Consider the following 26193-nt stretch of genomic DNA (forward strand, 5'->3'; position numbering starts at 1 on the left):
CGCAGTTTTAAGTAGTCTGGATGTCTTAGCTCCTCAGCCACTGGCAGGAGTGGCTCCAAGGCACGGAGGCATCAAGAGTGATGTGGTCCAGGTGCACGAGGCAGCAGGAAGGGCAAGGGCTCCCATCGAACCCCAGCAGTGGTTAGGTCAAGGGAAACAAGTGAAAGAATCAGGCAGTCTCAGAAATAGGGGTGCCACTGGGGCACCCTGATTATGTCAACCAATCTTTCCATCCCAACAACACCAGAGGCATACTCCAGGCAGAAAGATTCCTGCAGTGGGGCTGGCGGTGTAGTGGGGAAAGCTACCGTCTGCAACATCCCATATAGGTGCCTGTTTGTGTTCTGGTTACTCCACTTCCCATCCAGCTCCCTGTTGGTGCCCTGGGAAAGCCGCGGAGCATGACCCAACTCCTTGGGCCTCTGCACCCATGTGGGAGACCCAAAGGAAGCTCCTGGTTCCTAGCTTTGACCAGGCCCAACCCTGGCCATTGTAGCCATCTAGGGAAAGAACTACTTGATGAAAGATCTATCGGTCTGTCTCTCTGTAACTGTGGCTTTCAAATAAACAGATCAATCTTTATATATATATATATATATTTGCACCAAGCTAGGGCCTCACAGGTCTGAGAGGTCTGTGACACAGAACGCTGAGCTTAATCCCAGGCCTATTTCCAGCCAGTTCCCTGCACCAGGACTTCAGCCCTTGCAGCCTTCCAGTGCGGAAGAAGCGGCTGCAGGAAGCAGGTGCTAAGCCTGGCGGGGGAGGGGTGCAGAGGTGGCGGACACCCCATTCTCCTGTCCCTTCTGCAGGCCCCGGCTCCAGGGGCAGACCAGCCAGCTCAAGAGAAGGCTGCTGCCTTCCGGGAGCCAGAACGCCAGAACAGCGCGAAGCAATTAAGACAAATTAAACTATTAAGCATCCTACCTCCCGCTCTTGAAATTGGCCATTTTCTCGACTTAACAGGAAGCCGGGCTCTGCTCTCACAGATCCTCTTAAGCGCCTCTCCGCGGGGCGCCGAGCAGCTGCCCGGACAAACGCTGCCTCCCCTGGGCTCGCGGGCTTTCTGCTTAATAACAGCCCTCAGACCATCAGCTCTCCCCGGAAAGTGTCTGCGAACTCTCGCTGGCTTCTCTGGCCGCAGCTTTTTGTCGAGTATTCCCATCACGCTTTTAATAACTGTTTACAAATGCCAAGGAAATCGGTTAGAAAGCTCAGCCACGCCCGCCATTTCTCTCTAACCTGCTTTATTTTGTGTTGCAAGAAAACCCCAGCTGCTCGGGTGGCTCCAAAGGGATAACTCGCAGCCCCTCTGAAAACTTTGGCCCTGAAATTCTTCCCCAACCCTTCCCCCATCAACACCTACCTCATCCCTCCTCTAACACCAGTCTCTTTCTTCCTGTTTCCTTTGAGATTCGGAAGGACACAGAGAGATGCCGCTCATCAACCCATGTCCTCAAATGCCCATGAGGGCTTCGACTGGCCCAGGTTGAAGCCAGGAGCCTGTAGCCTCATCCGTGCGTCCAACCACATGAGCCATCACTGCAGCCAGCAGCGGCCTCAGCAGGAAGCTGAAGGCAGGAGATGCAGGGGTGCAGAGGGTTAAGCCACCACATGCAACTCCACCACTCCCACGGGCGCTGGTTTGAATCCCAGCTGCTCTGATCCAGCACCCTGATAATGCTCCTGGGAAAGCAGTGGGATATGGATCCACATGAAGCTTGCAACATGTGGGAGACCCTGATGGAGCTCCAGGCTCCTGGTTTCTGCCCGGCCCAGTCCTGGCTGTTGTGGCCATCCTGGGAGCTTCTCCCTCCCTCTCTGGACTTCTGCCTTGCAAATAAATAGGTAGATTTTTTTAAAAAATGACCCTTTGGGGCTTGGCAGAGTGTCTCAATGGCTAAATCCTCACTTTGCAAATGCAGGCATCCATATGGGCTCCAATTCATGCCCCAGTTGCTCCATTTCCCATCCAGTTTCCTGCTTATGGCCTGGGAAAGCAGTAGAGAATGACTCAGAACCTTGGGACCCTGCACCCGTGTGGGAAACCTGGAAGAGGTTCCTGGCTCCTGGCTTTGGATCGGTGCAGCACCAGCCATTGCGGTCACTTGTGGAGTGAATCATCGGACGGAAGATCTTCCTCTCTGTCTCTCCTCCTCTTTGATTATCTGACTTTGCATTAAAAATTTTTTAAAAATCTTCTTTTAAAATGACCTTTCTTAGTGCCGTTGACCTGGAGCTATGTTAATGTTAGAAAGAAGGAATGACAGGGCCACCTCTCACCAAGCAACCATTAGGGTTTCTGGAACGGTCAATCTGGGGTTGAGTCTTCAGGGTACATTTACAGGATTTCTGAAATGAGATGCCAGGAGGCCAAGGCACACTTCCAAAGGGAACCAGTGTCCCTTGGGTTCTCAGGGGGAGAGGAACCCAGACAGTGTCAACAGCAGAAGCCATCGGTACTGACAGTCATGTTTTCCTTTTTCATTCATTCTGTCACTCAAACAGGAACCCATGAGGTCACTGTGTGCCACCTGGGAGCCCAGAGAAGGAAAATCAAACACATTCTCTGAATTTTCCACTAGTGGGAAGATTGACATTAAGCAGAAGTGAATGGGCAGCCCAGGGGCTCTTCAAGAGGTTCATACAGAGTGTGTATTACGAATAATTGAAGCATGGATTTCCTTTAGTTATGTTTTGTTTATTTAAGAGGCAGAGAGATCTTCCATCTGCTAGTTCACTCCTCAAATGCTTGCAACAACCAGAGTTGGGTCAGGTCAGAGCCAGAAGCCCTGGAACTCCAACCAGGTCGCCCATGTGGGTGGCAGGGAAGGAAAGTTCTGGAGCCATCCCCTGCTGCCTCCCAGCATGCCCATTAACAGAAAGCTGAGTTGGGAACAGACATGAGACTTGAACTGAAGTTGTCGTCCCAAGTAGCATCTTAACCCTGCTTCTCTGTTAGCTCTTGAACTACCCAGCCCCCATGTGGAAAATCAGCAGAAAAACCATGAACCAGCTGGACCCTCAGTGAGACACAGCTGAAGAGAGGCCCCATTGATGGTGTACACGCAGGCTCCAAAAAAGAGGTTCCACGAGGGACTGGGACCGGGATGCCCCAGTACTTAAAGGGGACGGTTGAGGTGGGGCTGTGACTTGACCAGAGCCCTGAAGGACTGCTGTTGTGAGAAAGCTGACACCCCTGGCATGCCCAGCGTTGAGTTCTAGAAGAAAGCCAAGGGGTGGTGATGTGGGTAATTCCTGTGCCCTGGCTCCCTGACCAGAGCTCATGGAGGCAGAAGCATTGGAAGGGAGGGAGGAAAACGCCTGCTCACTCTGTGAGAGGAGCCTGGGTCCCCGGCGACAGTGCACCTGCTGAGGTTGTAATTGCTTGCTAGGATGAGGAACAGGAGATGAAGAGCATCAGATTCTTTCATTCACTTGGGAAACATGGAAGTGAGGCTAAACATTCCAGGCAGGCCAAGAATCTGACTTAGAGATTTAAGAGTCCACATCCCATCTTAGAGAGTCTGGGTGACTTTCATTTCCAGCTTCCTGCTAAGGCGCACCCGGTAAGACATGGGTGACAGCTAGAAAGACTGGGTCCCTGCCACTCACACAAGAGAGCACACTGGCTCCCGCTCACTCAACACCATCATTGTAGGCACTTGGGGAGTAAGCCAACAGATGCAAGCAAGTCTCTCTCTTTCTGTTTCTCTCTGCCTCAAAGACAGCCAGCATTGTTTTGCGGTTAAGCCAACTCCTCTGACATTGGCATCCTATAGGGTGCTAGTTCAAGTCCTAGCTGACCTGCTTCTGATCCAGCTTCCTGCTCATGCATCTGGGAAAGTAGCAGAAGATGACTCAACTGCTTAGGATCCTGCAGCCCCATGGGAGACCCAGATAGCTTTCCAAAATCCTGGCTTAGGCCTGGACCAGCCCACGCGGTTATGGCCACTTGGGGACTAACCAGCAGGTAGAAGATCTCTCTTTCTCTTTCTATCCTTCTCTTGCTATAATTCGGTCTTTCAAATACATAAAATAGGGCCTGGCATGATAGCCTAGTGGCTGAAGTCCTTGCCTTGCAACCGCTGAGATCCCATATGGGCTCCAGCTCATGTCCCAGCTGCTCTACTTCATTCTGGCTCCCTGCTTGTGGCCTGGGAAAGCAGCAGAGGACGGCCCAAAGCCTTGAGACCCTGCGCCAGTGTGGGAGACCCAGAAGACACTTGAGGACACTTGGGGAGTGAACCAGAAGATGGAAGATCTTTTCTTTCTGTCTTTCCTTCTCTCTGAAGATCTGTCTTTCCAATAAAAAAAAATCTTTTCTGAAAATTGAATATTAAAAACTTACTTATTCATTTTTATTGGAAAGGTAGATTTATAGAGAGAAGCTGAGACAAACAGAAGATCTTCCATCCACTGGTTTACTCCCCAAATAGCCGCAACAGCTAGAGCTGAGCTGATCCAAAACCAGGAGCCAGGAGTCTCTTCCAGGTCTCCCATGTAGGCGTACGGTCCCAAGATTTTGGATCATCCTCCACTGCTTTCTAAGACAGCAAACAGGGAGCTGGATGGGAAGTGGAGCAACGGGTATACAAACCGGCACCCATATGGGATCCTGGTGCTTGCAGGGGGAAGTTTAGCTAATTGAGCCATCATGCTGGGCCCCCACATTTTTTTTTTTTTCAAGGAGAAGGACAGAAATGTGTGTGCGTCTGCTAGGTGGTAGGCACGGTTTGGAATCCAACAATGAAAGGACATTGGCGGTCCAGCTCCCCAGGAGCTAGTGGGCGAGGGGGCGGCAGGCACAGAAGACCCAACCCACCAAGTCATGTGGACAGTGGACAGTGCTGAAGGGGACGGGGGATGTGGAGTGATATGGGGCACAGGTAGGATCTTCCTATGGGGGTGATGATGGAACACAGGCCTGAATGCAGCCTGGGGACCCGCCTGCAGTTTCTGGCAGGGGGAGGTGTAGGCGGTACCTGGTGCACCATGCCCATAGCCAAGACATGTCCTCCTACCCGGCTGGAATGCTTTTCTCTGGCATGTAGATTCTACATCTCTTTGGATGTGTGTTCGTGGGATAGAGGCCAGTTGGTCAGAGGCAGGTAGAGGCAATGGCAGGTGTGGAGGGGCGGAGGGGGAGGGCGGGAGGCAGGCTGGGGGAAGATAATATTCGGGCGGTGCCAAGCTGTGTTCTAAGTATGCTCCCAGTGTTAGCTCACTGACCTCCCACAGCAACTTCACATACGCATTTATCTGCCGCTTTACAAATGGAGAACAGAGCGCAGAGTTCAAAGTCTCGCCCGCAGTCACACAGCCAGAGATGGCGCAGCACAGAGAAATGAACTCCGTGACCAGAGCCTGCAGCTATACACTCGCAGCTCTGAAGCCTCAGAGGGGGTGATCCCAGAGCCATGGCAGGCATGGGGAACCAAGGGAAGCCCTCCGCTCTCCATCGCAGCCAGGGACACCGTCCAGGCCCCTTACTCTAATCATCAGGCAAGCTTAGCCTAGTGCCTTCCCGGCCTGAGGCTAGGCGAGGGTCACCATATTGCGGGTGGCCACAGGCAGGTGGGCATGTTCCCAGGCCTTCCCAAGGGCTCACCCAATGCATATGGCTGCTCAGACCGTAGGTTCACCCCCGACTTGGTCTCGATTTTTAACCAAGAGCTAGCTCTCTCTCTCCATGATTTCCTCTAGGTCTGGAACTGGATCCAGCGTAAGGAATGTTCACATCTTTCAAATGCCCGTGGGAGTTTGTTGAGGGAACCGGAGTGACTCACCATCATTATAGCACCCACTTCTTCCTTACCCCCACACCCCAGGGATGAGACATCCTCCCACAGAGGGGGCTGGGAGCAGATGCTGCATCCTCCCTGCTCTCTAATGGGGCGACCCTTCCCGGACCCACAGAGTGACACCTGTCAGGCGCTCCACTGCTTCCCACACCCCCACACGGAGTGTGTGTGTGTGAGTCAGTTGTGTGCGTGCACACACACAGACGCAATGCCAGCTGGAGCAGGTTTGAGGTTGGAGGGTGTCAGACTCCACTCCGGGGGTGCTAGAGAAGAGGGAGGAGGGCTGCGGGGAGCTGCTGTCTCCCCTGCAAGAAGCATGGATGTGTTTATAGTTTAGCAAACAGCGGGCGGGGAGAGAGAATGTCCAGGAAAACACCCTTCCCCTCCCATACCTTCAAGTCCTCAGCACCCTAGAAAGCGAGCGGGATCCCCTGCCCCTGCTCACCCACGCTCCTGGCAAGCTGCCCTGCCTGCTGGGGGCTCCGCTTGGGAGAGGAGAGAGAAGCCTGCAGACACTGTGCTGGGATGAAGCTGAGGGGTGCCCTCGTACGCTCCCTCTGTCTCCCAGGCACCTCCACTTTCCTGCACCCCCTGCACCCACAGTCCTGCTGGAGGGCCCATCATAACCTGTGACACCAGGATCTGCAGCCAGAAAGCCCCTGAGCCCAGCCTGTCCCTGGCAGAGCTGTGGGGAGGTCCCTGCTGCTTGTGGGGGATACCATGTGCAGGGATGCTGGGCTCTCAGATTGGAGACCAGCCTGCTCAGTTCAGCTCCCATCTCATATTCCGCCCTGGGGACAGTAGACGGGGAGACCCCAGGTCTCGGTCTGTGCGTGCATTCACAGCCCCTTCTGCTGGCAGGGGAGGAGCTGGAACTGAAGGCACTGGGACGGGGTAAAGGAGCACAGAACAGCTTAGGGCACACACACCCTGCCCCCAGTGCAGAGACTTGGGGGTTGGGGACAGAGGTGGGGGTGCAGATCTGAAGCACTGGGCTGAGGAGGGAGGTTAGGGTCATAGGAATAGGGGGCCCAGGCACCTGTGGCTCTGATCCAGTTGCCAAGGGAGCTAAGGAAACAGCAGGGTTTTCAACTGCAAAGTACAAGATGAGAGAAAATCAGCACCGGGGTTTCCACAGCAGCATCAAGCCCACCCCCCTGCCCATCTTCCCCCAGCTGCCTGGGAATACCCTGAGGGCCCCAGGAGCAGCCAGCCAGAGTACCTGCCTGCCACGCCCCTTTGGCTCCAGATGTGAGGTCAGTCTCCAGGCCACACCCACTTATGGAGTCCCCTCCCTGCTTGTGGAAGGAAAGAACCAATTTTTGCACAGGGGTCCCTTACAATAGACACCGCAGAGAAAACCAACTGCCGAGGGTGTGCCTGACATTGCTCAGGTGGGGCAGGTGGGGGAGGTAGGGTTGTCTCTCAAACAGGGAGGGCAAAACTACCATGCCTGGCTTGCCCAGCAGCCACTTTCACGGGTCTCCTCTGTGTCAGCGAGCCATATTCTGCAGAATGCAGCCTTTGCCCCCTGGTAGGAGCTGACTGGAAGTGAGTCTTCACTTGGTGGCTGCCGCCTCTGGGGGGTCCTCCTTGTCCCCCAGAATGCCCTCACCTCCCTGAAAAATGGAGGCCGCCTTGAATTCCTCCAAGTTCATTCCACAGAGTCAGCTATCGCGCCACATGTGCTGGAGCCAGGGCCCGCATGGGGTCACCGACCCACCTTGTCAGGCACCTACCCTTGGCAAAGTCCTGCGACTCCTCACTTCTCTGTCGGAATGGCCCCAGGGCACCCCCGACAAGCTTGATCCTGAGGGCGCCTGCATGCCTCTCCAGGCCTCACTGAGTGTTTTTCTCATTTCTGCAGAGAGCTCTCAAACCCAGCTCGGAGCCCATCAGAGGCCCACAGGTTGGCCAGGCAGGAGAGGAAAATGAGCCTATGCTGGGGCCATCACGGCTAAGTGAGCCCCAGTGCCTGCAGCCACTTGCCCGCAGAGCTGGCGGCTGACAGCCAGGCCACTTCAGGCCATCTGCCCCCTCCTGTGATGGTCCCTGCCTCACAGATCCTGCCCAGGGTTGAGCACTTGGCACAGCGGTTAACACACTGGCCAGGAGGCCCGAGACTACAGAAGAGGTTCAGGCCCTGGTGTGAGCTCCCGACTCCAGCTGCCTGCTCACATAGGTCCTTGCCTCCCACCTGAACAGCCCGGATGGAGTCTCTGGCTCTTTCTTGGCCTTAGCTGGATCCATCCCTGACTGTCACAGGCTTTGGGGGAGTGAACCACTGGGGGAGAGCTTTCTCTGCCTCTCTCTCTAAATAAATAAAATAATAATAATAAAAAGCTTGTAAAAGTTCTGAAAAGGATTTCCTTTGGAGGACTCTGGGTGTTGGAAAGTGCCTTCTTAGTTAAAGTCGGCTTGAATCTGCTTTTTCTTTTTATTCTTTTTTTTTTGTATTTATTTATTTTTATTGCAAAGTCAGATGTACAGAGAGGAGGAAAGACAGAGAGGAAGATCTTCTGTCCAGTGATTCTCTCCCCAAGTGACCACAATGGCTGGAGATGTACCAATCCAAAGCCAGAAACTTCCCGCAGGTCTCCCCCACACAGGTGCAAGGTCCCACGGTTTTGGGCCGTCCTCGACTGCTGTCCCAGGCCACAAGCAGGGAGCTAGATGGGAAGTGGGGCCACCGGGACTAGCACTGGCACATATGGGATCCCGGCAAGGACCTTAGCTGCTAGGCCACTGCGCCGCCAGGCCCTAAATCTGCTTTCTTATGACCCACTGTCCCTTCTGGGATAAGATGAAAGAATTGCCTAATCTTCCAGCTTTGTATATGTAAAATTCTCTCTCGCTCTCTTTTTAACAAGGATGTAGTTTAATTATTTGAAAGGCAGAGTTGCAACAAGAATGGGAGAGGCAGAGGCATAGAGAGACATCCTCCAGCTGCTGGGTCACTCCTGAAATGGCCAAAATGGCCTGGGCTGGATCAGCCAGGGAGCTTCTGGGTTAGAATCCAGGAGCTACTTCCAGGTCTCCCACGTGGGTGCAGGATCCCAGGCACTTGGCCCATTCTCTGCTGCTTTCCCAGGCCATTAGCAGGGAGCTGCATTAGAGGTGGAGCACCCAGGACTCCAGCCAGCATCTATATGGGATGCTGGCGTTGCAGGGACCAGCTTAATCTGCACATCACAATGCTAGCCCCAAGTTTCTCTGTCTGGAGTAGGACCTGCCTGTCACACATTGCCACGCCTTCACTGTTGCAAGGGTGTTTTGTAGGTAATCGGTGTTTATGGTTAAGCCTACTGGCAAGCAGGCCAAGTAGGGAGAAAATGGAAACAAGTTTGAAGACTTGCAGCACATGCAGAGATTTGAACCTGTTCAGATACAATGTCATTCCTTTCTAGGGACTTTTATATGGTATACATGGTAAAAAAAAAAAAAAAAAAAAAAAAAAAAAAAAAAAAAAAAAAAGCGGTCCCTTGGTGAAGCTTTTGCGGATTAAACAAGCCCGTAGGAAAACACTCGATGCTTATACACGTGAGGGAGCATCGTGTTTGTGCTTGAGGAGGCAAGAAACTTCTCTACGGACCCGGTGGCGTGGCCTAACGGCTGGGGTCCTTGCCTTGGACGCGCCGGGATCCCATAGACGCACCGGTTCTAGTCCCAGCAGCTCCACTTCCCACCCAGCTCCCTGCTTGTGGCCTGGGAAGGCAGTCGAGGATGGCCCAAGGATTTGGGACCCTGCACCTGTGTGGGAGACCTGGAAGAGGTTCCTGGTTCCCGGCTTCGGATCGGCACAGCACCGGCCGGTTGCGGCTCACTTGGGGAGTGAATCATCGGACGGAGGATCTTCCTCTCTGTCTCTCCTCCTCTCTGTATATCTGACTTTGTAATAAAAATGGATAAATCTTAAAAAAAAAAAAAAAAAAAGAAACTTCTCTACACACCCCATGGGCCCAGCTGGGATTTGCTAATATCATCTGTGTGTGTGTGTGTGTGTGTGTGTGTGTGTGTGTGTGTGTGTGTGTGTTGGCAGGGTGGGAGATGTTGCAGATCCTCAAGGGATCCTGCCACAGGCTCCACAGCTCTCAGTACCTACCCCATGGGCTTCAGCATTCTTTAGGTGAAAAGCCATGGCCTACCACACCTGCATCCCAAATGGACGTCAGTTCGAGTCCCAGCTCCTGCTCCACTTCTACTCCAGCTCCCTGCTAACATGTCTGGGAAAGCAGCAGAGGATTGCCCAAGTGCTTGGGTCCCTGCAACCATGTGGGAGACCCATAAGAATCTCTTCAGCTTGGCCCAACCTTGGCTGTTGTGCCCATTTGGGGAGTGAACCAGTGGATGGAGTATTCTCTCTCTCTCTCTGTACCTCTGAGTTTCAAGTAAATAAATACATATTTGCAAGGAAGGGAAGGAGATAAGAACAAAGGAAGGAAAGAGAGGAAAAGGCAAGGAAGAGGTATGGTGGGCCAGAGAAGAAGGCTGCAGAGCCATGCAGCCTTGTGCAGGCTCAATACTGCAAGCTTCTGGGGCTTAACTGCAGCGCTTGAGGGCTGCACAGGGGCCAATGCACAGCGTGTACAGTGAGGCCTGGTGCACCCTCACCTCTCCCCAACCAGTGCTGCTCGCTGCTGCCTCCCCCTCCCCAGGTCCCTATGGGCCACCTGCAGCTGTGTCTCCCAGCCTGAGGACCCAGGGAGTCCCATGCCTGAAGCTGGGCTGAACACCCTGGGGAAGCTCCCGCCCATCTACTCTTGGAAGCCTGTCCCACAGCGTCCCCCACACCCCAAGTCAGCTTGGAGCTGTTGCTTCCTGGGTTCATCTTCTGTGGCCCCACAGCCAGGTCCCCACAGACACCTCGTGGACTGGGCTCGGGGTGGGGCAGGCACGGCCACCTACCCTCCTTGTCAGAGCAGCACAGCGCAGGGTTGCTTGCTCTCCATGGCTTGTTCAGCACTGCTCATCCACAGGCAGCAAGCCTCTGAGGGAATGGGATCACCGTTCCCTGCAGGGCTCCAGGAGGCAGGTACACTCCAGTGGGAGGCCTCAGCGTGTGCAAGACACACCCCCGATGGGGAGGAGACTCACGCCTCAGCATGCGCAAGGCAGGGCAAAGGCAGGGAGGAGACCCATGAGTATGCAAGGCAGGGCCCAGGTGGGGAGGAGACTCACGCCTTGCCCAGGGTGGGGAGGCCCCGGGCCACCCTTCAGATGGTCCTCGGCCCAACTGTCCTAGAGGAGACTCACAGCTCTGAGGGCCCTGATAACAAAGCACCAGGTGTGGAGGTGTAAAAGGGCTGGTCTGTGTCTTGCAGCAGGTGCATCTCAGCCTGACAAAGGAATCATATATGAGCAAGTAGAGGTCTTTCCCAGCCATGCCAGGCTGCCCCTGCGGCTTTTTTGGAGGAGGGTTTCTTTTTTTCCATTTTTATTTGTTTATTATTATTTCATTTTATGACACAGTTTCATAGGTTCTGGGATTCCCCAGACCCCTCCCCAAACCCTCCCCCCATACTGAATTCCTCCATATTGTTACATTAGTACAGATCATAACCAGTCATGATTTCTTCATTGCGGGCACAGATCATGCAGAGAGTCCAGCATCTCATTGTCCAGACATATTCAACAGTTTCATTGGGAAACCATCCCTGGTCCAAAAGTAGAGCTGGCAGAATATCATCCCCTCCAATGAAAAGCCACTTCACAACTTCAACAACAATTTACAACATCAGGAAGTTAACTCACATGGTATTGAGTGACCAATATGTTAGAATATGCAAGTTCTTAACCACATCCTGTAACTACTTCATCGACATCTCGATTTTAGTTTATACACAACTGACTGATATACACCTTAAAATAGTTATAGAGTATTATTCAGCTGTCTCATGTCTATTTTCGTTTTTATATTTAGGAGCTTACAGTATTCAAGTGCCCTTCGGCTTTAATCAATGACCACAAGCAGAGCTCTGAGCCGGGCATCCCCAGCCCTGGGGTGGCCACTTCCACCTTCCTTTGTACCTGACACCTACAGAACAACCTGCTTAAACCCAGCTGGCATTAACCAGGCCACTCCTGGTTGGGGGCAGTCAGCCAGTGCCCCTAGGAACCAAGGACAACAAAATCTCAGTGATTTGTCAGCATCCGGCAGAGAGGGAAAAATGCAGAGCTCGTCAACTCTCACTCTCCCTGCAGATGTTTGGGAGGCCTGTAGTTCTTTAAGGGGGGAAAAAAAAAGCTTTCTTTTTCCTTTGCAGAGGGTGAGGGGATGGTGGGGGTGGTTCCAATTAGAGAGGAGGGAAGGCAGTGATGCAGGAAGTTCCACAGTCAGGGGCCATGATCTGGACGCAGCCGTACCTGACTCATGCTGACCACGAAAAGCCAGAGTTGTTGCTTGCTGGTCCCTGGCTTCAGAACCCCATGGGTTATTTGTTAGGTATCAGAGACTGCTGAAGGTAGGGGTGGGGAACTGCTGGCCGAGGGCCAGAGGCCTTACAGGGCTGAGAGCTGGAAAGGAGGGAAGCCAGGGAGGAGAGGAAGGGCAGGGAGAGGGACAGCATGTGAATTTTCAAGCCAGTGAACCAACACACGCGGTGAGCCGGGGACACCCTTGAAAGACAGGACGGCACCCAAATAAACAAACAGGATGCCCCGAAGGAGGCGGGGTAGGCACAGGGAGAAGAGACACAGGAACGCTGCCCTGCCTCCCATGCCCATGGCCATCCTGTCACCATGGTGCCCCTGCTGCCCAGGCTCCCCAGAGAGTTTCCCAAATCATCATAGCACTCTTGCCCCTCACCCATGTGGGGCTCAGGGTCTCCCTGGGCACGGCTCCCCCCAGGCAGCTGCTGTAAGTTGGACCGGCAATGACGTCAGCCAAGGAGGCTGATTTCCTATTCCAGGGTTGTTTAATCAGCAACTTGTAGGAGGCGTGATGCCACCGGCTGCCGGCATGAATGATGCATTGGCCTTGCTGACAGCCCCCTCCAGATTCCCTGCACCCACCAGGACGCTGATGAACTGTAGGACACAGGGCTCCAGGAGGCGGGGTCCCCTCAGATGTGCTACTGTGAGCCCCAGATCAGTAGTGGCAGGTCCAGGGCCAGCTCCCACCCCGTGGGGATACCTGTACAGACAGCCAGATGGAACCCTGACAGCAACCTTCCTCCTCTCTTCCTGACCGTGTCCAACTCCCTTTGCTCTTCTGCTGCAAGGGTAGGAATTTCTGATGCCGGCGATTTGGGACATGAGTCACATGGCTGGTGCTCGGTGCCGCTTGGCAGTGTGGCTTGGCTCTCGCCTGAAGACCCCTCCCGGTCCAAGGTAGATCTGACCTCAACACTTTCCCACTCCAACTCTCAGCTGGCTCCCCCAACCCCTCTAGGACAAATATGCTGGAGTTCAGAAATGTTTACAACACTCCCTCTCTACCCTCCTCTCTCTCTCAGATTTACGTATTTGAAAGGCAGAGTTATGCAGAGACATACACACACACACCTTTTCCATTCACTGGTTCACTTCCCAAATGGTCAGGGCTGGGTCAGGCTTGAAGCCAAGAGCCAGAAATTCCATTTGAATCTCTCATGTGGGCAGCAAGGGGTTCAAGCACATGGGCCACCTTCTGCTGTCTTTCCGGGCGCATTAGCAAGGAGCTAGATGGGAAGCAGAGCAGCCAGGACTCAACAGGAGTCCTGACACAGGATATTCACACTGCAATTGGTAGTTTAACCCACTGTGCTACAATGCCAGCCACTAACCCCTACCCATCCTCACGTCCTGCCATGTCCGCCGCCGCCCACCTCTAATCTCTGACTAAGCCCCTTCCCACACACTCGAGGCCCTTCTGGACTGCTCGTTCCTTTGGGTGTGCTTGCTCTGAACCATGACTATCTGGAGGGGCCCTGGGAGACTCCCTGGCGCTCCTGACAAATGAGCTAAGGCCCCCCCCCAACCTCGGTCTCAGCCCCTCACCCCCCAGTGTAGACTGGCCACTTCTCAGGGACCAGGGGCTACACGATTCAGTCACTCCCTGCTCCACCAGCATTGCTAGCCAGAATCAAAGGCATGCTTAGTGTGGAGAAAATTCCCAAAGTTCTCAGCACCTAGGGTGCTGTTAAGATGTCACTCAACACCCCTGCACTCCATATCCAAGTGCCTGGGATCGAGTCCCAGTTCCACTCCCAACTCCAGCTTCCACCCTATGGACATCCTGGGAGACAACAAATAGCTGGACCATCCATTGGGGAGACCGGGATTCAGTGCCTGGCTCCTCGCTTTAGCCTTGCCCAGCTTGGGTTGCTGTGGGCATTTGGGGAGTGGATCAGCAGATAGAAGTTTCTCTCTCTCTCTCTCTCTCTCTTTCAAATAAATAAATATTTTTAGAAAGATGTTTATTTGAAAGCCAGTGTCTCTCTCTCTCTCTCTCTCTCTCATACACACACACACACACACACACACACAGAGAAAACTCTTCCAACCACTAGTTCACTTCCCAAATGGCAGCAAGGGCTAGATATTAGCCAGTCTGAAGCTAGGAGCTTCTTCCAGGTCTCCCACGTGGGTACAGGGGCCCAAGGACTTAGCCCATCCTCCACTGCTTTCCCAGGCCATTAGCAGGGAGCTGGATGGGAAGTGGAGCAGTTGGAACACAAACTGGCATCCATACGGGATTCTGGTGTCACAGGGGGATGTTTAGCCTACTGTGCCACAGTGCCAGCGTGAAATAAAGATTTTTCCAATGTTGAATCTCCAGAGTTCTTAGAATACAGAAAACTGTTGATCCAGGGGTGGTCTTGCGATTCCCATCTCCACTCCCTGCCCAAATGCTAATACTAATAAGCTCCCCAGAACACCAGGCCCCACCCTCCACACTATGGCCATCACCACCATCTCCAGCTGACAGGCAAGGAGTGAAGATGTGGGCACAGTGTGTGGAAAATGCAGTCAAAAACCAGTTTGTTTTGGTACAAAAAAGTGTTGATATCCAGGCCCAGTGCAAGGGCTCAGTGGCTAAATCCTCGTCTTGCATGCAACAGGATCCCATGTGGGCATGTCCTGGCTGCTCCACTTCCCTTCCAGCTCTCTGCTTGTGGCTTGGGAAAGCAGTAGACAATGTCCCAAAGCCTTGGGATTCTGTACCCATGTGGGAGACCTGGAAGAAGCTCCCGGCTCCTAGCTTCAGATCGGCTCAGCGCTGCCCATTATAGCCATTTGTGGGAGTGAGTCAGCAGACAGATCTTTGTCTCTCCCCTCTGTAAATCTGATCTGCCTTTCCAATAAAAATAAATAAATCTTTCTTAAAATGTTGACATTCATGCCTAATATTTTCCTAATACACATTCCCCATGAACCTTTCTACTGGGATTGAAACAAAGTGGGGAGACAGGTACGACCGGGATTGGGAGGCAGGGTATGTGTGCAAAAGCTAGGTGGCCGTAAGCATGTCTGCTCAGGCAAGAAGCATATGGACAGCAGCCAGGACCAGCCCCTATGACCTGATTTGGAAAGTGAGGACACCATCCCAAAGACCCTGTCAGCTCCTGGCCTCACCCAGTTGTTGTCTGGACCACCCTCCCCAGAGAGGCACACATGCGATCCTGGTCACAGCTGCCAACCTTTCCGCCACTGCCCGCAGGCAGGCACCATGCTGTGACACCCAGGCAGCCTGGAACCCTGTCCCTAGGGAGGCAGCTCCAGCCCAGCTGTCCCTAGTGTTGGACAAGCTTTTCCTTCCCTAGGTCCCCATTCGAGGATCTGCCCTGAATGCCACATCTTGGTTTTTCCCAAATCACAACTGAATCCACAGGGAATTAGCTGCTTGCCCCTGTTATCACTCAAGATCCGAGTGTAAAGTTTAAAATAGACACGGTCAGCAGAAGGTATTTCTAGACAATCCTCCCTCAGAGCCCCAGTGGTGGCACTTGGCATTCAGGAACCAGGAATAAAATGCTGCACGTGCAGGTCACACTGTGGGGACTACGTGGGAGCCAGCCTCGTGAGGGAGAAGTCCCCCTGAGAAACCACAGCACACACAGGACCGCATTCCCACCTGCCCAGCTCCCCCCACCCAGGGGAGAGGCTGGTCGGGTGGGCAGCTAAGATTGGTCCCCTCGTCTGCAAGTGGTCAACACCCGGGATCCACACTGGGCCACCCAGAGCCAGCGTCTTCTCAGCTTTTCCAGGCATGAGCACCTTGAAGGCACCTGAAACCCAGGCGCTCTCTCTTTCAAGACATGAGCTGCTTCAACAAGTCTGTGGAAGGGGGCCAGCACTACGGTGTGAGTGAAGCTGTCACCTGCAGCGCCAGCATCCTTTTTGGGTGCCGGTTCCAGTCCCGGCTGCTCCACTTTTGATCCAGTTCCCTACTAAGGCACCTGGGGAAGCAGCAGAGGAAGGCCTAACTGCCTGAGCGCCAGCACCCACATGGGAGACCCAGAGGAAACCACCAGCTTCAGCCATCTGGGGAGTGAACCAGCGAATGGAAGAGCTCTCTGTAATTCTTGCCCTTGGAACAAACAAACGAATCTTAGATATGGGAAATGGAAGGGACGTTTTTCAGGCATGGAAACAAATTGAGCTGCCTCGATTTCCTTGCCCATGAACATTCTGAGGTGCCAGCAGATAGCATCACGTGCAACGTGATGACAGCAGTTTCCTGTCCGGCTGTACCTCTGCCTGGTGAGGACCACACTGCCTTGCATGGTCTGTCACATACAGACAGGGGACCTGGAGCCTTCTCAGAAAGGGAAAACTGATTGCTGGCTTTGCTTAATCTGTTGTGAACAGACAACATAGCCCAGGTCCCCTCTGCACCTGAGAGCACCCCCAGAGATTGGCCACCTCTCTCCTTCCTTGGGGCCATAGATCACCTGGCTGGACAGGTGACCAGCAGCCACAGAGGATGGGTGCAGAGCAGAGATGGTTCTAGACCTGGAGCTGGAACCGAGCAGCAGCTCCCACGTGCAGGGGCCTGGGCTGGGCTGGCCATGACCGCCTGCTCCTCCACCCACCATGGCTTGCCCTGACGGTCACTGATCCTTCTCCACCAGGGCGCAGTTGGGGCATTCAACACCTATTTTTTCAGCCCTGAGTTCAAATTCAAGACAGGCTCAGCTTGAGGATGGGAGGGGTGGGAAGAGGAAGTGACTCAAGGCTGAGTCACTATCTGGGGGCAGGGTTTATGTAAATGAACGCTGAGGTGTGGGGAAACAGAGGAGGATGGAAAAGGAGCTCCAGGAGGAGGGAGTGAGAGTGGGCAGAGAGGAGCCCCTTGGGGCATCCTCAGGCACCCTAAAGGCACAGCCTCAGGAGTCCACAGGGCAGGGAGATCTCAGCTGCAGGCCTCGTTGATTCCCTGGCATTCCCTGCCTGATCATGAGGGTGGGCCAAGCACCTCACAAACAGGCTGGCCTCACCCTAGTCACATAGGGGCAGCTCTGCCCTCCACCCCCAACCCACCAGCGCTCTCCGTGCTGGGGTTTCCAGGAGCTGCCCAATTTGTTTCTTTGAGAGACACCAATCTCCCATCTACTGGCTCCTTCTTTCCCCCAAAACGCCCACGGTGGGCACAGCACACGACCTGCTCCACTCTCCTTGTCTGACATGAAAGCCATCCACTGCTCCCTACCTCACTTGAGGTGAAGGTCCAGTTTGCACCGTGACACAAGGCTCCTTGTTTCCCACCCCCTTTCTGCCTTCCTGCCTGTCTTGGCTCTGCCTCTTCCTGCCCCAGCTACACTGGCCTCCTTATTCCCACATGCACCCTGGTGCTGGACTTGGAATGTGCGCACGGGCACAGGTGGGCAAGGCTCTCTCCTGGCCCAGCAGCCCCCTGTTTACACACACACATACATTCTCTCTCTCAGGATGACCTCAGAATAAGGCAGCTACTATGCCATGATACTGCAATTAGGGTCGGCAACTGAGGTCTAAAACATCATGATGAGGGCTGGCAGCTTGTAAGGGCACCGGCTGCTCCACTTTTGAACCAGCTCCCTGTGAAGGCACCTGACAAGGCAGCAGAGGATGGCTTAAAATCTTGGATTCCTAACCACTCACTCACTCACTCAAGAGACCCAGATGGAGCTCCAAGCTTCTGGCTTTGCCTTGGCCCAGCCCATGCTGCCCTGATCATTTGGGGAATGAGAGAGTGGAGTGGATAGAAGATTCCCTCTCCCTCCCATTCTCTGTAACTCTGCATTTCAAATAGATAAATGTTTAAACAACAACATTACCGTTTACCCACAGGACCAGCTGAGTGTATGTCTTAGTGAGGGAAATTATGGTCACCCCAGACTTTTTGTTCCCTTCTGTAATGTCTTCATGCCCCAGTAGCTCACTGCAGCCGGTAGCAGACCCAATTCCCAGTAAACTGAGCCCCAGAAACCAGAGATCCCCTGGACTGCCAGCTGGCCAGTGAAAGCAGCAGGCTAGTTTGGAACACGTGCTCCTCAGCGATGCCTAAGTCCCCCAAAATTCAAGAGCTGTTTAGTGGGTCCTTCGATCTGAGATGGTTCACAGAGCCCCTGTGGCACCGCCAGCCCATTTCCTGAGGTCTGCCAAGAGCCGGCAAAGGAGGCTCATTGCAAGTCCACGGCCGGTGGCAGAACAGTCTGACCAAGGCAACGGGCTGGGGTGAACTTGACTCTGTGTGCCGCTGGCTAGGCTGAAAGGGAGCCTCCACTTCCTTCTCAGCAGGAACCAGGAAAAGCAAATAGCCAAGACACCAAGACACGATGTCACTGAAAGGCACGCTCAGGTGACTTTAGAGAGATGCCCCCACTCACAGCTGGTAACACGGCCAGAGGTGTTCTTACATCCTGCCTTCTGAGCAGGGCCAGCCCCAAGCCCAGCGCCTTTCCCTGGGCACTGGGCGCTCAAACCCAGGAGCCCTCGCGCCCACTGCGCGGCCCCGATAGCTCTATCTGCGTGGGAGGTGCAGGGACGACCTCCACAACGCCCACCTGGTCCCTTCTGCCTGGACCCTATCTTCCCGGGCCACTCTATTGTGCACGCTCTCCGCCTTGCTAAAGCACCTCCCCACGCTCACATCCCAAGAGCAGAGAGGTGAACAGGACGGAACTGGCCTTGGTGAGTCTTTGAGGAAACACACCACATCTACACACACACACACACACACACACACACACACACACACACGTCCCCATCCAGATTTCCAGATGAAGAGGTCGCATCCCCACCACGCGCCACACCCTGTACAGGTGTCTGTATCGCTCTGCGGGGCTCAGTGTGGCGTTAGAACTCGGAGTCGCCCTTCCCAGTCCCCGGGGAGGCCATCTCCAGTCCACAACAGGGCCCTCTCTGGCTGGTGACACGGGACACCAGCCACACAGCACAGAAGGGACCACATGGGTGGAGATCCACACGGTGTCTCTCGCCCTTCGTGGAGCCTGCCCTTCCCCATCCCGTGCCCCCTGCACCGGTACTCACTCTGCCGAAGCCCATGAGGCCGGGCATGCTGTCCTTGGCCAGGGTCCTGCCGCGGGTCGCCCGGGCTCTGCAGGAGGAGCAGCTGGGGCTGCGGCGCGTACTGCAGCCGCCTGTGCCGCCGAGCCGGCACATCTGGGGCCCCTGCGCGCCGCGGGGCAGCCTTATCCGCCCAGGCCGCGCTATCTATTCAGCTCCCAGAGGGTGCCGGGGGCAGGCCAAGGGCGGCGCCCACCTGGGGCTAGCAGATTAGAGGAGCGCTTTGGCCCCTGGAGGGGTGGGAGAGGAGAGAGGGGAACTAGGGCGCACGAAGACCAAGGGCATGCCTTGAGCGCGCAGAACGGGACCGGTGCACACAGGGCCCCTGCGCCTCGGGTCAGCCTCGGCCCTCCATGTTACAGGGCTGTGGCCCTCCATGTTACAGGGCTGTGGCCCTCCGTGCCTCATCCCTCCCATCTCCACCCCAATAGTGGGCGCTCCCAGGAGGCTTAAGCGTCGCTTTACAGGGATCTGGGCACAACTTTAATAACACCGGGGCCCAAAATAACAAGGTTCCCGGAGAAGCAGAGGTGAGTCACTCTCAAACAGCGGCTGGGCAAGGAACAGGAGGGGCCCAGCCACACCTCCGGAGGCCGCCCCAGCGCTGCCCCCGCCAAGCCAAGCTCCCCCTGCAGGTCTGGCTTGTGCTGGGCTCACTTGCAACCCCAGCTGCACCTGCCCACCGCCTGAGAATGCAAGCCCTGGAAGAACAGACGACCCAAGGGAACTGGAGCCCAGGGCAGGGGGTGGAGGCTCAAACAGATGGAACTGCCACTTGGGGAAGGCGAGGGGGGCGATGGCCAAGGGCACCGCGGGCCCCAGAAGAGTCTCTGCAGGCCCTCCCGCTAGGCTGAGCCGCTCCAGGTCCCCTGACGCGGTGACCATCTGCTCCGCAGCTTGCCGGCAGAACCTCCCGGGCCGTGCCAGGAAGGCACAGCAGCGGCTGCGGCTGCGCAGAACCCTTCACCCCAGGACCGCCTCGGGCCCTGTACCCCAGTCCGCCCTGACGCTCCGCAAGGGGCCGGGCCGGTGCCCTGCAGGCCAGCACTTGACATTTGAATATAGGGAAGGCAGGGTCTGGGCTAGATCACCACACGGTCGTTCCAGGCATTTTGGGGGCGGGAGGCGAAGCATTAGACCCAAAACAGTGGCTTTTTTTTTTTTTTTGAGGGGGCGGAAAGCTAAAAACGTAAAAGCAGCAGGCCGTGGTAGACGCGAGTCCCAACAGCGCTAGCACCAGGCAGATGGTCTCATCTGGCAAGGAATCCCAGGCTGGGCCGGCTCACAGTGGGAGGCGTGGACACGAGAGCTGGGCTGCAGCGGCTGGGTGCCCGGCAGGGATTTCCGGATTTAACCCTTGGCTACCACCAGTGCCATGTTGAGACCTGGAAGCCTTGTCACCATGCAGGAAAGGGGCAGGGGGGGCGGCCATTTTCTTCCGAGGCCCCATGCTCCCCAAGCAAGCACTAGCTAAGGAGCTGGAGGGGTGTCACTGCAGAATTTCACCGGGGAACCAGGCCCCTCGAGGCTAGCATGGGTTTCCACTCCTGCCCCTGGCGCAGCCAGAGGAAGGAGGGCTGGGCACGCAGATGGTGGACAGGGCACACATACACATGTACTCAGGGAATCGCACAAAAGCCACAGGGGGAGCCTGTGGGCACGGCTCACATGTCCCAGTGGGCACGGCTAGGTTCAACAAAGATGAAATGGGGCAACTGCTGGTCGCTGGGAGCACAGATGGGAACTCAGTAGGGAGGGTGCTAAAAAAGAAAAAAGTAACCACTGCCCACGGTAAAGTCAGGCAACCCCACTGCTGGATCCAAGGAAAACAGAATTGGTCTGTCCAGAAGGGTTCCAAACGCTGACCATTACCATTCACAGTGGCCAGGAAGTGGAATGATCCAAGAGCCATCCCCAAACATGGTGGGATATTACTCAGCCACGAAAAATGATACAATACTACTATTTACAGTAATGTGGACAGAGGCCAGCACATTACAGACAATCCCAGCACCATCTCACTCACTCATATGTGAAGTCTAAAACCACGGTGCCCTCACAGTGTGCTGATGGGATGGGGCGAGGCTGTTGAATGGGTGCTAGGCTGTGGTGGGACGGGAGGAGGAAGCACTGGGTTTCTATGGCACAGTGCTGGGAGCCTTTGTAATATTAATATACTGTCTCTATATAGGTAAAAGGCAACTAGAAAGCAGGGTTTGAACATCTTGACCACACACTGATGCTAAGTGTTTGAGGAGTCAGATGTGTTTGCCCTGATTGGACAGCAGACAATTGTGCCCCACAAATATATAAATTTTTTCATGTATCTGTTCAGACATTGCAAACCAGTCAACCAGGCTAAAGGCAGATAGTGCGCCAGGCTGGTGTCCCGTGGCCAGACTCATGCCATACTTGGAGCCCAGCCTGGACCCCTGAAGGCAGCGCCTGCCCCACCTCCAGCTGTGTCCCCGACAGCCAACTATGGACATGTGTCAAGTGTCCGGAGCTGGAATGGCACCTGTTACTCCTTCAACCGCCCAGAGAGCTTTTACAAAGTTTCCTGCCAGGCAACAGTACCCTTTTCTGTCTAAAATCTCTGGACAGGACCCAAAAGGTTACCCCAAGTCCTGATGGGAAAAGCCCCTGGATTGGAGCACCACCTCCCACACCCTTGCTTGTTTTGTTGCATTTATTTATTTATTTATTTTAAGATTTTATTATTATTGGAAAGCCGGATATACAGAGAGGAGGAGAGACAGAGAGGAAGATCTTCCATCCGATGTTTCACTCCCCAAGTGAGCCGCAACGGGCCGGTACGCGCCGATCCGATGCCGGGAACCAGGAACCTCTTCCGGGTCTCCCACGCAGGTGCAGGGTCCCAAAGCTTTGGGCCGTCTTCGACTGCTTTCCCAGGCCACAAGCAGGGAGCTGGATGGGAAGTGGAGCTGCCGGGATTAGAACCGGCACCCATATGGGATCCCAGGGCTTTCAAGGCGAGGACTTTAGCCGCTAGGCCATGCTGCTGGGCCCGCATTTATTTATTTCACACACACACACCACACACGCTCCTATCACCCTGATTACTTGGTACAGTCCTCCCTATGATTTAGACTCGATTTATTTTTATTTTTATTTTTAAAATTAATCATACAATTCTGTATCGTCTGGGATTCCCCTCTCTCCATTTTCCACTCCTAATTGACTTTTCCCATAATGTCACACTCTTCATAAAGAGTTACAATTCCATCAGTCTGCTATTTCAGTGTGCCCCGACATTGCTGGTACAGACAGTGTCAGGCGGTCCAGCATCCCATTGTCTAGATACATCCAACACTTTCATTGGGAGTCTATCTTTTGTTTGGAAGTAGAGATGGATGCTGCATTGTGTCTTCACATCTGGATATAGTAGCCTAAGTGAAATCCTAACTCCTATCACTCTCATTAGTTGGTACAATCTTCCCTATGATTTACACTCAATTTAAAGAATTCAAGAAATCTACTTGGGGACTGGTGTTATGGCACAATGGGTTAAGCTACCACTTGTGAAGCCTGCTTCCCATATGGGAGCCAGTGTGAATTGGGACTATTCCACTTCCTATCCAGATTCCTGCCAGTGCGCCTGAGAAAGCAGTGGAAAGACAAATGGAATTCTGGGCACATGGGAGAGTGGATGGAATTTTGGGCTCCTGGCTTCTGCCTGGCCCAATCCTGGCTATCACAGCCATTTAGGGATTGAAACAGCAGGTGGAAGAACTCTCTCCAACCTGTCTTTCTTTTCTTTTTCCCCTTTTATTTCTTCTTATTATTATCATTATAATTTTATCATACAGTCCCATAGGCCCTGGGATTTCCCTTAGCCCCCCTCCCGAAGTTCTCCCCCCCACTGAGTTCCCCAATATTATTACTGTAGTATAGTTCTTCATAAATAGTCATATGTCCATCATTGAGGGCATGGACAATGGCAGAGTCCAGCATCCTATTGTCAAGATAGAGTTAACAGTTTCATTGGGAGTCTGTCTTTGGTCTGGAAGTAGAGATGCATACTGTTTTCTATCCTCACATACGGATATGATAGTCTCCATTACAGTTAGTATACATCCCCTTAAATGAAAAACCACAATACAAAATCAACAATAGGAAGAAAAAATAGAAACTTACAAAGCCATGAAGTTAAAAAATATGCTGCTGCTGAATGACTAATGTGTCACTGAAGAAATGAAAATCAAGAACATTCTTGAAGAAAATGATGCTACTGCATGATCTATGAGTCAGTGAAGAATTTAATGAGAAAGTGTTTTGAAGAGATGAAACTAAAAAAAAAAATCCAAGAGATACATTTTCTGCTGATCTTTGCTGCTGAGATATGTCTCTGTAGGCAACAAATAGATGGGTTTTGCTTTTTAGTCCAGTTTACTTATCTATGTTTGATTGATGAGTTTAAGCCATTTCCATTCAGGGTTAATATGAATGGATGGTAATTTGGTCTTGTCATTTTAGCAAGCGGTTATTCATTGATTTAGTCTTCTGTTGTCATTTTACTGGGATGTTCTTCACATTTGCCTTTGGTTTTGATGGTTGCCATTCCTCTTCTCTGTCAAGAGGACATCTTGAAGTATCATTTGTAGGGCAGGTTTGGAAGAGGCATATTCTTTCAACTTCTCTTTAATGTGGAAGAATTTTATTTCATTTTCAAAGACAAAGGAAAGCTTTGCTGGGTATGTTATTCTGGGCTGACTTTTTTTTTTCTTTTAGAATCTGGAATATGTCACTCCATGCTCTTCTTTCCTGTAGAGTCTCCTGTGAGAGGTCTCCTGTGAATTTAATTGGCATTCCTTTATATGTCAATTGATTTTTTTCATGTGCACATTTCAGGATCTTTTCCTTATGTTCCATTGAAGATAACTTGATTATCATGTGTCGTGGTGAAAATTGCTTTTGGTCAACCCTGTTGGGAGTTCTGTGTCCCTCCTGGATGTTGTTTCCCAATTCTTTCTCCAGATTAGGGAAATTTTTCTTTATTATTCATTAAATAGAGTTTTAAACCCAGCTTTTCTTTCTGCACATTCTGGAACTCCCATAACTCTTATATTTCGCCTTTTAATAGTGTCTTTGAATTCTTGAATACTTCTTTTAGCTTGACCCAGCTGTGTTCCAACTTTTTGTTTGTTTCCCCCTGGTGATAGGAAATATATTCTGATTCTGAGATTCTTTCTTCTGCCTCCTTCATTCTATTATTGAGACTTTCCATTGAATTTTCAATTTGCTCTATTATATCCTTCATTTCCAATGACTCAGCTTGATTTGTTTCAGTGTTGCTATTTCCTGTGTGATGCATTCCTTAAATTCCTGCATGTGCTTCTCGCTTTGATAAGAAGCTTTTAAATAAATGTTTTGAACTCTGCATCCCCCATTTTCTCGATGTCTTCCTCCATGAACTTTGAGGTTAGCAAAGGCTTTAGCTCCTTTGCAGGGGAGTCTTCAGTAATATTCATTGTATCTTTGTCTCTTCTTTTGCTCTTGGTCATTGTACTTCTCCTTGGGACATGTTTCTAAGCTCTGTCACCCACAGGTCTACAGTTCGATTTTACTCATTGTGGTTGGTACATACGTGGCTGTTTGTTTGCAGTCACTTGTGCTACTCCCACCAGCAAGTTCCAGGTCGGGGTTCTTACATCAGACTTCCACCATGGTCTCTGTAGCCCCAGCTCCTGGTTCACCACTCTCCACCTCCTGTGTTACTGTGCTGAGGCTGCACTGTTCTCTCTGCAACCTTTCTCCCTCTTCTGGTTGGAATAGGTCCCAGGATTAGGGAGACACCAGGTGTCCTATATAACCTGGTTGTTGGTGATGCTGATCTTGCCAGAACCTGTTGGTCTTAGGTCTGAGGGCCACACAGACTTATTTTGACCCATATAATGCCATAGTTGGTATTATTTTCCTTGTGGGACCAGTGCAATGCACTGAGCTCTGAGTTTGCTCCCAGGACAGCGTATGCACACTTCACTGTTGTCCCTATGTCACACCATACAAAATGGCACCTGATGTGCCACTACTAGAGTTCTTGATCTGCTGGTCATCAGGTCTGAGGGCTACCCGGACCTGTCTTGGGTGGAACCTGTAGGATGTCACGCTGTTGCAATTCACTGAGCCAGAAATGAGTTCACTCCCAGCTCAGTGTATGCTCAGTTCTTTCCCTAGCCTTTGCTCCTTAAACAAATGGCACCCAATTCATTTCCGAGGGGCTGACTGGGCTGTAAAATCCACCCTGTTCCCGCATCACCTGTTTGGGACCTGCCGTCCTGTCTCTGCTCCTGGTCAAATCAAGCAGAGCAGCAGGACTGACAGTGTTTTGTCTGGATTCACCTCCTGAGCTCCCGGTGAAAGCTCTTTGTCACCTTGTTGCAGGTGGAGTTCCAGCTGCTGCTGCAGTTCAAATCGCCACTTGCTGAATGCTGCTGGGGTATCAGTCACTGCAACGCCACACTGTTGTGTCTGCTGCTTTCCTGTGTGTGTCAGTCTCCAGGTGCCCCTCTGCTGTCATTCTTTCCTCTCTTCTTTCCTGGAATGTGCTTTCTCTGCTTCACACTGGCTAATGTTTCTCTGTTTAAATGTGTCTTTACATCGCTTCTCGACCTTTTGGCTAAGATCAAGTGTAAATGTGTCTTTACCCACCCTCCTTCATGCTGGTGGGAGTGTAGGTTGGTACAACCACTGTAGAAATCGGTATGGAGAGTGCTTGGAAAATTGCAAATAAACCTGCCATATGACCCAGTTATCCCGCTCTTAGGAATATACCCAGTAGAAGTGAAATCTGCATATGAGAAGGGGATCTGTAATCCTATATTTGCAGCAGCACAATCTACAACAGCAAAGACATGGAAACAATCCAGATGTGCGT

The 26193-nt window shown here is 52.8% G+C and overlaps 1 protein-coding gene across 1 annotated transcript in view; it reads right to left on the minus strand.

The window, feature by feature from the left end:
• The window catches only part of ANK1 (ankyrin 1), a 106592-nt gene extending 87189 nt beyond the window's left edge, over nucleotides 1-19403 (minus strand). Inside the window, exon 1 of the mRNA XM_058670471.1 lies at nucleotides 19260-19403. Coding sequence (XP_058526454.1) covers nucleotides 19260-19391 — 132 coding nt within the window. The 5' untranslated portion in view covers nucleotides 19392-19403. The remainder of the gene's footprint in view (nucleotides 1-19259) is intronic.
• Nucleotides 19404-26193: the final 6790 nt, after the last annotated feature.

The sequence above is a fragment of the Ochotona princeps genome, chromosome 11 (assembly GCF_030435755.1).
Source record: "Ochotona princeps isolate mOchPri1 chromosome 11, mOchPri1.hap1, whole genome shotgun sequence".
In the NCBI taxonomy this organism is placed as follows: domain Eukaryota; kingdom Metazoa; phylum Chordata; class Mammalia; order Lagomorpha; family Ochotonidae; genus Ochotona; species Ochotona princeps.